This window comes from Zootoca vivipara, unplaced genomic scaffold (genome assembly GCF_965207765.1).
Source record: "Zootoca vivipara unplaced genomic scaffold, rZooViv2.hap1.1 HAP1_SCAFFOLD_36, whole genome shotgun sequence".
Taxonomy (NCBI): Eukaryota; Metazoa; Chordata; class Lepidosauria; order Squamata; family Lacertidae; genus Zootoca; species Zootoca vivipara.
Window position 1 is genome coordinate 100,373 of NW_028291082.1, and position 15,401 is coordinate 115,773.

Below are 15,401 nucleotides of genomic sequence, written 5' to 3' on the forward strand. Positions count from 1 at the left end.
GACCACCGCAGCCAACCACAAATTAACAATCCACCAATCCCAATCTCTCTCACCCCTAAAAGAACACAAGCGAATAAAGGAGAAGCTGCACAAGCAACGCTGACATCAAACCCTACATATAAGTAAAATAGAAACATCACCACCCGACCCCCCCTTTCCACCCCCCTATCCACCTCAGTCCCCCTCTTTCTTCCCAGTGTCTCAACAAACGTAACTGATTTGCAAAAATGATACATGTAAAAATAAGAGAGACACACTGCACACACCCTTGTAAATCAAGAAATCTTTAATAAAAATACTTTAAAAAACAAGAATTGCAGAGTTGGAAGGGACCCTGAGGAATCTCAACTAAAGTTCGGGTCCTAGTCTCCAGAGCAGCAGAAAACAAGCTTGCTCCATCGTCCATGTGACAGCCCTTTAGAGCTCTGAAGATGGCTATTGTATCTCCTCTCAGTCTCCTCTTTCCCAAGCTAAACATACGCAGCTCCTTCAACTGTCCGTCACAAGGCTTGGTTTCCAGACCCTTGATGTTATTTCTTGCCCTCCTCTGGGCACACTCCAGCTTGTCGACATCCTTCTTAAATCATGGAGCGGAGCCCAGAATTGGAGGGCTCAGTATTCCAGGGCTGCTCTGACCAAGGCAGAATAGAGAGGTACTATCACTTTCCTCCATCTGGACACTAGGCTTCTGTTGATGCAGCCTAGACTAGCGATAGCTTTTTGTGGTTGGTGGTGGGTGGGTGAACAGGGCCGGATTTAAGTTTGATGAGGCCCTCAGCTACTGAAGGTAATGGGGTCCTTTATATGGCCAGCTGTCCTTTGTCAACAACAAATGGTCACTGTTTTTTTTTTTGTTGAACATATGCTATATGATAACTTATGGACCGAATAGGTATCTAAAGCCATTTGCACATAACAAAATAACCAGTCCATGCAGAATGTAGGCACCCTATACAGTATAGCCTATAGAAATGAGCAAACCAGTGATATTTTAGGGAGCAGGCTAGCAGGTGGGGCCGATTACTTACATCATAGGAGCCTACACAACACAAAACACTGTTGCTGTATGTAGGTTTTATTTTATTTGTTTTTCATCTTATATTCTGGAAATGTACATCCAGTTTTTTATCCTAACATTTTTTTGGGGGGACCCTCCCTAAGCTATAGCTTGTTTAGCTAATACAGGTGAAACTCAGAAAATTACCTAGAGTATCGTCGAAAGGTGCCTTTCTTTCAGTAACACAACTTAAAAGGTGAAACTAATATATGAGAGATAGATGCATGACATGCAAAGCAAGATATGTCAAGCCTTTATTTGTTGTAATTGTAATTATTTGTCATTAGGCGGGTCAATTATAGATGGAATGTAATTAACAAGATGTAATAGTGATGTTTATTTTTGCATTATTGTAACTAATTGTAATTACTGTGGAATTTCCAAAAGAAAGCATTTGTAAAAAAAAAAAAAATAATAATAAGTTGCATTACCGAAATGAATGCACTTTTCGACGATATTCTAATTTTCCGAGTTCCACCTGTACATATGAATATGCCCGTCCGAGGAAAACCTCGTACAGCGCGGCTGCAGCGATGGCGCCTTCGCCCTCCAGGCAGGATGCTACCCATCCCTGACTGCGGTGCTTGCTTGCTTTTTTTAACAGTCCGCCCCTCGCTTCCCTCTCCCTCCGCCATCCCGGGTGCCTCCTGCCGGTGGCAGCCCCACCTTTCCCAGCTTCGGCTCCGGCCAGCCTCTTCCTGTTTCCCTCGCCAAAGGATGGGACGTCGGCGCCGCGACCCGGGAGGCGAGGGGGACCCGGGCATCGTGGTGGCTCTGCTCGCTGCCTTCCTCCTAACCCGCTCCTCGTTGGTCTGCTTCCCTCCTTCTCTGCTTTTCCTCGACGTGGAGCGCCGCGGAAGCAGCTGGCAGGCGGAGCCCAGTCGCTCTTTTGCCCGGAGCGCTTTCGTGTGCCGTCCGAGCAGCAGCCATGGCCGCCGCAGCCGGGATCCTGGCCGGGACCGTCAGAGTGGGTTGATCTCCCGGGGGAGTTTGGAGGAAAGACAGCGATGGGGAGCAAGAGATTTATGGGCATGCAGCCAGGACTGAAGGGAGGGCCGGGAGGAGCCAGGAAAGAACCCAAAAGAACGCCACCCCAAGTTTTGGAGCAGGGTTTCCCAAACCTATGTTTCCAGCTGGTTTTGGACTACATTTCCCATCATCCCTGGACCAGAGGTCCTGCTAGCTAGGGGTGATGGGAGTTGTTGTGGTCCAAAAACAGCTGGAGAGCCCAGTTTGGGAAACCCTGTTCTAGAGGCAGGGGGTCCCTTCTGATGTTGCTGAACTGCAACTCCCATCATCCCTTGCCATTGGCTGTGCTGGCTGGGGCTGATGGGAACTGGGGTCCAACAACGTCTGGAGTGCCAGTGGTTCCCCATTCTCCTTGTGTAAGCTGGGCAAGGTGCTATCAAACTGAGCTGACGGTTTCACTCTGGGTGCAGCAGCTCTTCCCTGTAATCCAGGGTTTCTCAAACTTTTTGAACTTCTTCCCAGCTTTTAACCTCGGTCTGTTATGTTATTGCTTATTTGTACGTAGCAGCCTTGCCAAATGGCCTCCAAGCAGGGCTGCAAAAATATCAGAATGAGAAAGAGACACAATAATAAAACGAAGCCACACAAGAATACAATTGGATGGAAATATATGGCAAGAACATCCTCCCCCCCCCAAAAAAATTGCAGCCTTCTCTGTGTTGCTCTACTGACTGGGAAGGAAGCTGCGATGTTCACCAGCCAGATGGGCGGGGTATAAATAATAAATTATTATTATTATTATTATTATTCACCCGGCTCCCTTTTCACTGAGCGTGGGTGGAACCATTAGCTCAGGCATCCCCAAACTTTGGCCCTCCAGATGTTTTGGACTACAATTCCCATCTTCCCCGGCCACTGGTCCTGTTAGCTAGGGATCATGGGAATTGTAGGCCAAATCATCTGGAGGGCCGCAGTTTGGGGGTGCCTGCATTAGCTAAATCCCACTGGGACGTGTGAGTGTGGCCTCAGTGGATGTGAATGAGTTGCATGTGGGAGCCGGTGTGAGAGTGGAGCCAGAAGCTGCAGCGAGAAAATGCGCCAGTAACAGTAATGCTTCTGATCTCTCCTTCAGGTGGAACTGCAAGAGCGCCTGGCTTCTCTAATGCAGCAGAGGGAAGTGGCGAAAGCAGATGAGAAGAAAATCAAGGAGCTGCTGGCAAGTCTCCAGAGCCACCTGCCTCCCCTCCCCCCCCAGCCTCCTCTTCTTAGAATATTTATTTATATTTATTTTATTTGTCCAATTTGTATACCACCCTTCTTTTTTGGGGGGGAAATTATTTTTATTTGATTTTACAAATTCATTCACATTCAAAATCACAAATAATAAAAATTACACAAGATTATTCCGAATCTCATGACTTGCCCCCCTTCCCTCCATGGGTTCTTTAGTTAACTTTTTCAACTGCGTACTATGAATCCCCATAGTTTTCAGTCCTCCGTTGTATCCAAAGTCTATGCAACATTACAAGAGTTATTTAAGTGTTTACAGTAGTCTGTCAAATACAGGTGAAGCTCGGAAAATTAGAATATCGTCGAAAAGTGCACTTATTTTAGTAATGCAACTTATTCTTTTTTATTTTTCTTTTAATTTTTACAAATGCTTTCTTTTGGAAATTCCACAGCAATAAAACAAATAGTTACAATAATACAAAAATAAACATCGCTATTACATTTCATTAATTACATTCCATTTATAATTGACCCGCCTAACGACAAATAATTACAATTACAACAAATAAAGGCTCAGCATATCTTGCTTTGCATGTCATGCATCTATCTCATATATTGGTTTCATCTTTTAAATTGTGTTACTGAAATAAATGCACTTTTCCACGATATTCTAATTTTCCGAGTTTCACCTGTATAGTATAAATTTCTCCAATTCTTTGTTGAAGTTTTGATCCTCCTGGTTTCTGATTTTCCCAGTCATTTTTGCCATCTCTGCATAATCCAATAGTTTAGTCTGACAGATCTCTCTGTTCGTCTTTCCAACTTGTCAAGCAGCATTCTTGCAGCTCAATTTGTATACCGCCCTTCATCCAAAGTTCTTAGGGTGGTTCATGTCGTCGTCATCATCATCTCATCATCAATATATAAAATAAAAGGTGCCTTTTCTCCCCATTTTTAAACTTCCAATTGTAAGCTTCTTGTGGCAGAGACTTCTTTCATTCCCTTCAGGGCACTATACCCTTGAGAGCCCCCCCTGCCAACTCCAGAAGTGGTTGCACTATGACCCTCCCCCAGCAGCCCCCCCCCCCGACCACCACAGCTCTCCTTTGCTGCCCCCCCAAGCTGGTTTTCACTAGAGAGGGTGGGGCTTGTGGAGTTTCCTTGTGGGTTGGGCCTGGGTTGGTTGGCCAATCCAAACATTACCTGGGAGGAGCCTGGGCAAAGCTTGCAGATTCCATTCATCCTAGGCATGGGAAGAGCCTGCTGCATAAGACCTAAGGCCCATCTAGTCCAGCATTGTGTTTTCACAGTGGCCTGAAGCAGGACCCAATTGCAGCAGCCCTCTCCCTAGTTGTGATTCCAGCTCCTGGTTCTCAGGGACATGCTACTTCCAGTGCTGAAGATCATTTGTAGCTACGGTATCATGGCCACTGGTAGGTTCATCCTCCAGGAATTTGCCTATCCCCCCTAAAACTCATTTAAGTTGATGGCCGTCACAACACCTGGTTGCAAATCCCGTCGTTTAATTGATGTGCTGTGTGGCAAAGTCCTTTTCTTTGCCCTGAATCTTCCAACATTCAGCTTCGTTGGCTTTCCCAGAGTTCTAGTAGGAGAGGAAGAGAGACACAAACACGTCTTCCTATCCAAATTCTCTGCACTGTGCATAATTTTCTGCCCCCACTGATTGACCTTTTCTCTCTTCGAGTTCTAGCATTAGGAGAGAAGAGGGGAAACCTTTTCTCAATCCCTTTTCTCTATGCCATCCATAACTTTATGAGCTTCCATCACGCCTTGCTTTTTCTCCAAATTTAAAAAGTCCCAAACTTTGATAGCCATTCTGCATAGGAGAGTCACTCTATCCCCCTTGATCATTTGGGTGGCTCTTTTCTGAACCTCTTCCACCTCTACAATATCCTTTGTGAGGTGAGGCAACCAGAACTGGATGCAGTATTCCAACTGAGGGGGCAAAATAGATCTGCATCATGATACGGAGAAGCTTTAGTTTCAGTTCTTTTCCTAATGACCCCTACTGTGGAATTCACCTTTTTTCCACAGCTGCTGGATGCTGAGTTGTCCTCAAAGTGATGGGTTTCTCCCCCCCCTTCCTCGGTGTCCCGGCTTTGTTCCTTTCTTTGGATTGTAGAAACGGATCGAAGCAGAGAAGCAGAAAATCATCCAGGAATGGAAACAGCTCTGTAAGTTTCTGAAGGAGCAAGAGCAGCTTCTGCTGAGTTGGCTGGAGATGCTGGGCTGGAAGATTGCACAGAAAAGGGAGGAGAGCCTCTCCAAGCTCTGCCTGGAGATTACCCTGCTTGAGGATTTGCTCGGCAGAAAGGGAGCGGAGAAAGAGGAGCCAAATTGTCTCTGGCAGGTGAGGCTGGGCTGTTGAACCTTGGCAAGAGTCTCTCTTGATTCTGCTCTGCCTGGGAAGGCCCGTTTTGAAAGTGTGAGTGGGGGGTTCTCCCAAATTTGAGTGTTTAAGGCAGGCACCCCCAAACTTTGGCCCTCCAGATGTTTTGGACTACAATTCCCATCACCCCTGACCACTGGTCCTGTTAGCTAGGGATCATGGGAGTTGTAGGCCAAAACATCTGGAGGGCCGCAGTTTGGGGATACCTGGTTTAAGGCCATGACAGCTTAGGCCTGAAATATCTGAAAGGCCTTTCCTACCTGCCCTCTTGGATGCTAAGATCAACAGAATACTCTTAGAGCTTCCACCATACCTGCAAGAGTACCAGAATAAAACAGAGCATCCCGTTTTCTCACCGAGAACATGGTGGCCATTTTGGGTTCCGTGATCTTGTGTGGTTTCATGCCGAGATCTTGCCCAGAAAAAAAACACTCCCCCCAAAAAAAACGTGTTGTGGGGTGCTGTGCTAGCATGGCCCCGAAAACACACATACGGTATTTCGAGTCCTGCAAGAGCATAGGCGGGAAGACATTTTTTCCCTGGTTTTGGGACTCAAAATGTCAGAGGGTATACTTCCACCACCCTTTGAGGTTCAGGTGGATGGTGGCTCAGGAGAGGGTCTTTTTAGTGGTGGCCCCTAAACTGTGAAACTCCATCCACACAGAGTTGTGTCTAGCACCTTCGTTATATAGCTTTCATCATACACTGAAGATACACCTCTTTACCCTGGCCTCCAATGCCTGGGATGAGGCATTTTAGGAGCCATCCTATTCTGTCTGTACATTTTAACTTTAACTGCATTTAATACTGCGTTTTTATGTATATGATCTGTCCTGGGACCGTATGGTAAGAAATCTGATGATGTTGATTCTCAATAATGATGAGAATGAGAGCTTAAAGGCCAAAAGAAGGGTGATCGTGGGCTGAGGGAAGAGGGAAGGGGTGGAGGTCCCATTCGGGCATGACCCTCGGATGCTAGGATCACACAGCCCCCCCATCTGCACCATACATTTATAGCAGCATAATACTACTTTTAACACTTATTGCTTCCCTCAAAGAATCTTGGGAACTGTGTTTTCTTAAGGGTGCCGAGAGTTGTCAGGCGACCCCTATTCCCCTCCCGGCGCTACAGTTCCCAGAGCTTCCTTGGAAGAGTGATGGATCGAGAACTGTAGTTCTGTGAGGGGACCGACAACTCTATTAACAAAACGGGATTCTTTGTGGGAATCCAGGACTGCTTAAAGTGATGTGTTCCTGCTTTAAATTGATAATGTGGATGGATGCAGGGGGGTCACAAGGCCATAAGAGCCCCACAGCCTGCCACTGACACCCCACTTTTTTTGTCTTCCCCACTAGGGCTTCAGAAGCACAGGGAACAGGTGAGTCTCTTTCTCTTTGTGGCTGGGCCGAGATAGATCCTGCGACGAAAACTACGGCTGCAGGGTAGTCTGGGGAGCGGGATTGTGCCTCGCCTTCTCTTCCTCTTCTTCCTTCCCCCAGTAATATGGAAGATGGCGCATCACCAAAAGCGGAACTCGACTTGGAGGAGCTCGGACAGAGAGTCAACTGTTTCTCTGAGAAAAAGGACACCCTGCAGGAAGTGATGCTGCGGCTCAAAGGTGGTCCAAGGTCCCTTCCCTGCCCTGCTTCCCTCAGTTTTCTGGCGTTGAAGAGGTTATGTAACAAAATTCTTTTAGGTTCGGGTCGATTTCATTATTAGATATATGGGGGAATAGATCCATCAAAGGACGTGGAAAGTAAGTAACAAGCAGTGCCATAGAAACCAATTTTGTCATGTTCTAGTTTGATGCTGGAACCTTCTGGCCCAAGATGGGTACTTCTCTTTTTTAAAAAAAATAATTATTTTTATTGGTTTTATATATACATCAACATCACACGAACAACAGATATTAAAAGAAAATAACAATAAAAAAGAGAAAGACAAAAAACAAAAAATAGAAAATACAAAAAAACATGAAGATAAAAATACATTAAAACAAATATCCAAATACTCCTTTTAACTTTCTTCTACCTTTCCAACCATTGTTTCTTGAACTTCCCCAGATCCCTCCTAACTGATTTCCTTTTCAAATCCTCTTTAGCAGTTTCTTACTCATTACTTCAAATATTAATCACAACTATAACTATTACTTCACCTTTACCTCAATCCATTAAATTTAGTTCATTTATCTATTTTCCTCGCATCTTCTTTCCTCCCTAATGCCTTAACAGCGAAATATTCCCATAGATATTCAGTCTTTTATATTCCAAAATATTTCCCTAAATATACTTTAAACTTCTTCCAATCTTCCTCCACCGTCTCCTATGCTTGGTCCCGGAGTCTTCCTGTCAGTTCCGCGAGTTCCATAAAGTCCATCATCTTCATTTGCCATTCTTCTATAGTAGGCAGTTCATTTTTCTTCCAATATTTCACAATTAGAATCCTTGCTACCGTAGTAGCATACATAAAAAAATTAACATCATTTCTTGGGATTTCATCCCCAATTATACCAAGTAAAAAGGCTTCTGGTTTTTTCAAAAATGTATTTTTCAATACTTTCTTCAGTTCATTATAAATCATTTCCCAGAAGCCTTTTACCTTAGGGCATGTCCACCACATGTGATAGAAGGATGGGTACTTCTCTATGGTTCTGTAGCCTCCCTCCCAGTGCTGCCCGACTGGCAATGTGCTGTGGGAGGTGTCTGGCTTTTCAGGCTCAGGGGAAGGTGTCCATGAGGTCCAGGCTCTGGCCCTGGTGGTCTGGGTCAACTTCGACAGGTGCATAGGACCTCCCACCTATTGGTCACCCGGTGGCAAAAGTTGGCTCACAGCAGTGCAGGGAGATAAAGGTCTGACTCGCTGGGCCAAAAACGTTCCTAACCCCTGCTGTAGTTGCCCCCTGCACCAAGCAAGGGGTTGGGCTAGATGAGCTCCAGATTACGAGCTCCAGATGCTACTACGAGGAAATTTTGCGTTGTCTCCATAACCCAGAAGGAGGCTGGTGAGCTGCCGCTGAGTGATAGCGGCTTCCTAAAGCTACCCAGTCAGTTCACTGGCGAGCTGCACCCGTTCTCTGCACTCTCGCAGCCTCAGTTTTCCCACCTGTAAATTGGGAATAAGGTGGCCTATTTCACAAGAGGCTTTTGTGAGAGGTCAGGCAGTTACATACCCAAATATTTTGGGCCGGGTGGACTGCTGATACATCCCTGCGAATTCTTGGGAGTATAAAATATTCTCTTCCTTGTTTTGTTTCTCCCTACCCAGAGACTTTACGGATGGAGCTGGAGGGTGACACAGGTACGTCTCGGAGTGCGTGCTGGAGAGAGACACTAAAACAAGACTGGTCAAAAGGAGGAGCAATAGACACACCTGGGCCTCCAAGACAAGTCCATCAGCCACATATTGTGGCTGCCCCAGAGCCTGACCATCACTGCCACCTGGTTTTTGCAGCACAGGGCAGGTAGCAGGAAATGATGGTTTATTGAGCACATGATGCAGCCACTTTGCCGAAGCCACATAGTTCAGTGCCTGGGATGGGAGATCGCTAAGGAGTCCCATGTACACTGCCTTAAGTCGCATGATTAAAGTGGAGGGGAAAGCCATTGTGTTGATGTACCAAACTAACTAAAGATGGAATTTTCCTGATGTCCCCCATGTTGTGCTTTCCATCTTGACAGGCTTCAGAATAATATCCACCTTTCAGTCCAGAGCAACGCCTCCTCGCGGCAATCAGCCAGTGGAGATTCTCAGAGGAGGTTTACGTGCAGCCGAAGGAACTCAGGTATGTAGGTGCGGAGATCTCCAGGACACAAAATGGCCATGTTTCTGGAAGGAAGCCAAAGAACCGATCCTGCTTCTCAGCTGTCACCGTATAGCCACATTCTCCCTTTAGTGTAAAGAGGGGCTAGAACCTTAGAATCATAGAATTCCACTGCCGAACAACTCTTAGTGTCAGGAAGTTCTTCCTAATGTTTAGGTGGAATCTTCTTTCTTGTAGTTTGAATCCATTGCTCCGTGTCCGCTTCTCTGGAGCAGCAGAAAACAATCTTTCTCCCTCCTCCATATGACATCCTTTCATATATTTGAACATGGCTATCATATCACCCCTTAACCTTCTCTTCTCCAGGCTAAACATACCCAGCTCCCTAAGCCGTTCCTCATAAGGCATCGTTTCCAGGCCTTTGACCATTTTGGTTGCCCTCCTCTGGACACGTTCCAGCTTGTCAGTATATTTCTTGAACTATGGTGCCGAGAACTGGACACAGTACTCCAGGTGAGGTCTGACCAGAGCAGAATACAGTGGTACTATTACCTCCCTTGATCTAGATGCTATACTCCTATTGATGCAGCCCAGAATTGCATTGGCTTTTTTAGCTGCTGCATCACACTGCTGACTCATGTCAAGTTTGTGGTCTACCAAGACTCCTAGATCCTTTCCACATGTACTGCTCTCAAGCCAGGTGTCACCCATCCTGTATTTGTGCCTTTCATTTTTTTGCCCAAGTGTAGCACCTTACATTTCTCCTTGTTAAAATTCATCTTGTTTGCTTTGGCCCAGTTGTCTAATCTGTTAAGGTCATTTTGAAGTGTGATCCTGTCCTCTGGGGAATTAGCCACCCCTCCCAATTTGGTGTCGTCTGCAAACTTGCTCAGGATGCCCTCAAGCCCATCATCCAAGTCATTGAAATCAAGTCTTACCTTGATTGTAAGAACGTTAAGAAGAGCCTGATGGATCTGGCCAATGGCCCATCAAGCCCAGTATCCACTAGCTCTCCTGGTGGTGAACCAGAAGCCTCAAAGACGGTCCTAAGTTCAGCTGCCCCTGCCCCACTGGTAATTCTTGGCAAGATGATTTTTTTTTCAATTAGGCAATAAAACACAAGCTGCTAGATTATCCATGTGCACAAACATGGCTCATTTGGCACGGGTTCGAATTTAAGACTGCTAGCGCATGCTCGACATCTAGAGCGGGGAAGCTGCTGAACTACAACTCCCGCTGTCCTTGACCATTGGCCAGGCTAGCTGAGGCTGATGGGAACTGGAGTTCGTCAACATCCGAAGGGCCACGGGTTCCCCATCCTTGGCCAATGAGCTCTGCATCTGATAGTAGATTTGAATCTGGGTCTCTTCCGTCTTCGTTCCAAAACTCCAGCTGCAGCACCACGTTGAAGCCCGCATAGTGCCCTGATGTATGTAGGAAAGGAAATAAAAAACGTAGGAACTCCAAGATATCCATTTGTGTACCAGTTACTAGATTCCAAATTGCACATCTGATGGATAAGAAAATGCCGGGTGCACAGCCCACGAAGCTCCTGCTTTTACTGACAGTAAGAGCTGTTCGGCAGTGGAATTTGCTACCAAGGAGTGTGGTGGAGTCTCCTTCTTTGGAGGTCTTTAAGCAGAGGCTTTACAGGCATATGTCAAGAGTGCTTTGATGGTGTTTCCTGCTTGGCAGGGGGTTGGACTGGATGGCCCTTGTGGTCTCTTCCAACTCTATGATTCTCTGACTTCTATGACTGTATCTTTCAGAAAGCATGAAACCCTTTATTTCCAGGGTCTTCTGGTCTTGGATCAGGTACCTGACCACCATAGCATCGAACGGTGGACTTCCAAGGAACCCAGGAAGGGACCGTTGATCAGAGGCCTAGAGGAACACAAGGAAGGTGAACTGGACTTAGTTATATATTTTGTTCCGCTCCGGAAATTACCTTTTGCTTCTGTCCAGCAGCTGCAGTAGCTCAGTCTGCTCCTGGCCCCGCAGTCTCTCCAAAAAAAAGGGCATTTGGATAGGTTCAAAATTGCTCAGTACCTTGCCTTTCTGAATTAAGTTGTTTTAATCTGTTGTCAACACTGATTTTTGATCGTTGGAACCTGCCGAAACTGTTGCTCTTCCTATGCTGCGAGCTGCAAAATCAGATCCAGCCATATCCGTCTTCAACAATGTGCTGCCCTCTAGAAGTTCTGGACTACGAGTCCATGGGCGAAGACTCCATGTTAGGGGGGCAGAACCTCAGTTAGTTAAGTATTTTTATTTATTTACTAGGTTGGGGGGGGGTAGCTGCCCCCTTCCCGCACCCCTTTGACTACGCACATCAGTATTGGCTGGGACTGGTGGGAGTTGTAGTTCAAAACCCTCAGAGCACCGGGTTGGGGAGCTTTACCACAGGCATCCCCAAACTTTGGCCCTCTAGGTGTTTTGGACTACAATTCCCATCTTCCTCAACCACTGGTCCTGTTAGCTAGGGATCATGGGAGTTGTAGGCCAAAGCATCTGGAGGGCCGCAGTTTGGGGATGCCTGCTTTTACCATGTTTCCTACAGCTAGGAGACTGCTGGTCCCTCCCCCCCCAATCCAAGAAGCTTACTCCCTCAATTCCTGGTGGAACGCTCTGTCCCAGGAGACTAGGGCCCTGCGGGATTTGTCATCTTTCCGTGGGGCCTGCAAGACAGAGCTGTTCCGTTTGGCCTTCGGACTGACGCAGTCTGACCCCACGGTTACCCTCCCCATAGGTTTTATTTCATAATGGTTTTTTATCTTATTTGTAGATTTTTAATTTTTCAAATTGAATTTTAACATTGTATTAATCTGCGTTTTAACTGAATTGTTTCTTTTATACTTGTGTTGATATTATTTGTTGTTAGCCACCCTGAGCCCGGTCTTGACTGGGAAGGGTATAAATAAAAAACATTATTATTATTATTATTATTATTATTATTATTATTATTATTATTATATTTCCATGCCACTTTTCATACAAATGAACACCAAAACGTCTTACAAACAATAAATAACACGATATAGCACAATGAAACATCACAATGAAATATCATCAAGATGACCCTTGGGGTCCCTTCCAACTACGATTCTACGATCATAAATACAGCATAAATCATATAGAATAATTAACATATAGAATAATTAACATATAGAATAATTAACAAACCATCACAGCCTATAAAACGCTGTTAACAAACCAACAACTGAAAGATAAGCTAAACATCACAACTAAAGCAAAAGTCATATTACAGTGATACCTTGGTTCTCGAACTTAATCCTTTCTGGTAGTTTTTCAACTCCCCAAACCATTTGAAAACCAAGGCGCAGCTTCCGATTGGCTGCAGGAGCTTCCTGCACTCGGATCGGAAGCCATGGCAGCTGTGTCGGATGTTCGGCTTCCAAAAAACGTTTGCAAACCGGAACACTTACTTCCGGGTTTGCAGCGTTCGGGAGCCAATTTGTTCGACAACTAAGCCGTTTGGGAACCAAGGTACAGTACCACTGTATATGGTTAACGCAGTGGTTCCCAACAGGTGGTCCGCGGACCCCCAGGGGTCTGCGAGCTATGCGAGAGGGGTCCGCAAGATGCTATTAGAATAAAAAATATATTAAATATATTTCGTATGTTAACAGATTTTTTGTTTTGGCCGCTTCCTGCATGAGCAGAGTCTAGTGCAAAACTAGAATTAGATGAGGCAGTAGTTCTGCTGTATGCCGTTAGGTGGCGCTTTACAAACACTACTGTTTTGCAAAGAGGCAGCGCGCGCATTCTACTAACACTCACCTCCCCAAGATGCTTTGCGCGCGTCGTCTTCATTTGTGCGCTACTGCGCAGGTACCCTGTCTTCTCCATTCCCCTCCCTCCTCCCTGGATTCTTATAAAAAGACTCTTAATTTGGCTCTCACTTTTTAATTTTAGGATTAGGAATTAATGGGGGTCCTTGTCACAATAGCTGCTCGATGAGGGGTCCTCGAGAAAATTTTGTTGGGAACCCCTGGGTTAACGAATCATTACAGCATTTATAACCTATAAAACACCATTAACAAAATAGCAGCCCCAAAATAAACTAGGCACTGTTTAGGTCATACATGGGTGTCTCTACACCAGTCAACCCCAAACTGCGGCCCTCCAGATGTTTTGGCCTACAACTCCCATGATCCCTAGCTAACAGGACCAGTGGTCGGGGAAGATGGGAATTGTAGTCCAAAACATCTGGACGGCCAAAGTTCTGGGGATGCCTGCTCTACACTCACAATCTTTCACTCTGTTCAGTTTGAGGACCTACCCAAGAAATCGAAAGTGAAACCTAGAAACTTTTGTAACGTTTGCTTTTTGTCCCAGTAGGGAACGGAATGCAAAGCGAGGACGAGATCAAGGTCTTTCAGCAGGAGGAGCAGACACAAAGGGAGCAGAATGTGACTGCTCCAGGCGAATGCCACAGGGTCGTTCTGAAGAATGTCAAAAGCGAAGAGCCAATCGGAACTGAGTGCAGGTTTGGGAATAACCTGCCGGGATTCCAAGGCCATCCAAGCCACCAGGAAACCGGAGGACTCCAAGCCCTGCTCGAGAAGAAGCCCCACGAGTGCCCGGCCTGCGAGAAAAGCTTTCGCCGCTTTTCCACTCTTGTTACCCACCAGCGCATCCACACCGGGGAGAGGCCTTATGAGTGCCGCCAGTGCGGGAAGAGCTTCAGACAGAGCTCCAACCTTTTCCGGCACCAGAAAATCCACACGGGCGAGAGGCTGCACAGCTGCCCCGAGTGCGGGAAGCGCTTCTGCTTCGCCTCGGACGTTGCCAAACACCAGAAAGTCCACCGGGCGGGGAGATCCCTGACGTGCCCCGTGTGCGGGAAAGGTTTCAGAGGCTGCACGGCCCTCGCCCGTCACCAGCGTACTCACTCGAGCGCCAGGCCCTATGAGTGCCCCGACTGCGGCAAAGGGTTCCGGTTTAATTGCTTCCTCCTGGCTCACCGGAGGACGCACACCGGGGAGAAGCCGCACAGGTGTGCCTCGTGCGGGAAAAGCTTCAGCTCGCACTCGGCCCTCTTTGCTCACCGCCGAGTCCATACGGATGAGAAGCCCTTTAAGTGTCCGGATTGTGGGAAGGGCTTTGGCCAGAATTCAACCCTCAAGACGCACCGGAGAGTTCATACAAACGAGAAGCCCTACCGGTGCTCAGACTGTGGGAAAGGCTTCAGCCAGCACGCCACTCTTCTGAAACACCGGATAATCCACACTGGGCATAAGCCTTACCCGTGTGCCGAATGTGGCAAGAGCTTCAATCGCAGCTCCGCCCTTTTGGCCCACAAAAGGATCCACACAGGGGAGAAGCCGTTCGAATGCCCTGACTGTGGGAAAAGCTTCACTCAAAACGGCCATCTGATTCGACACCGGACGGTCCACACCAAAGATGCAGGAGCCCACTAAACTAAGGCTGTGCAGAGACCAGAAATGAACCCAGTTCAATAATAATAATAATAATAATAATAATAATACTTGTATTATTTGTACCCCAGCCATCTGATTGTGTTGCCCCAGCCGCTCTGGGCGGCTTCCAACATGTATAAAAGCATAATAAAACATCAAACATTGAAAACTTCCCTTCACAGGGCTGCCTTCAGAGGGTTCCACAGGGTGGGTGCCACCACCGAGAAGGCCCTCTGCCTGTACATGCACTTATATGGTAGCCTGAATGGTTAGAGTGTGGCACTGATAACACCAAGGTTGGAGGTTTGATCCCCGTATGGGACAGCTGCATATTTCTGCATTGCAGAGGGTTGGAATAGAGGGCCCCTTCCAGCTCTATGATTCTATGACTCCTGTTCTTGGACACAGGTGGAGCTGTGGGTTAAACCACAGAGCCTAGGGCTTGCTGATCAGAGGGTCAGCGGTTCGAATCCCTGCGACGGGGTGAGCTCCCGTTGCTCGGTCCCAGCTCCTGCCAACCTAGCAGTTCG

General features: G+C 46.8%; 1 protein-coding gene across 3 annotated transcripts; it reads left to right on the plus strand.

Moving 5' to 3' along the window:
- The first annotated feature begins 1,750 nt into the window (after positions 1 to 1,750).
- LOC118080904 (uncharacterized) lies at positions 1,751 to 15,040 on the plus strand. Of its 3 annotated transcripts, none has more exons than XM_088660209.1 (9): positions 1,751 to 2,024; positions 3,159 to 3,242; positions 5,400 to 5,627; positions 7,023 to 7,045; positions 7,167 to 7,285; positions 8,932 to 8,964; positions 9,345 to 9,448; positions 11,222 to 11,330; positions 13,787 to 15,040. In XM_088660209.1, exons 1-9 carry the CDS (start codon positions 1,986 to 1,988, stop codon positions 14,869 to 14,871), a joined length of 1,824 nt encoding a protein of 607 aa, XP_088516335.1. In that variant the 5' UTR covers positions 1,751 to 1,985; the 3' UTR covers positions 14,872 to 15,040. The 3 variants fall into 3 exon arrangements, with proteins under 3 accessions (XP_088516335.1, XP_088516336.1, XP_060127219.2); XM_088660210.1 differs by having other exon boundaries at positions 13,790 to 15,040; XM_060271236.2 differs by having other exon boundaries at positions 7,170 to 7,285.
- Positions 15,041 to 15,401: the final 361 nt, after the last annotated feature.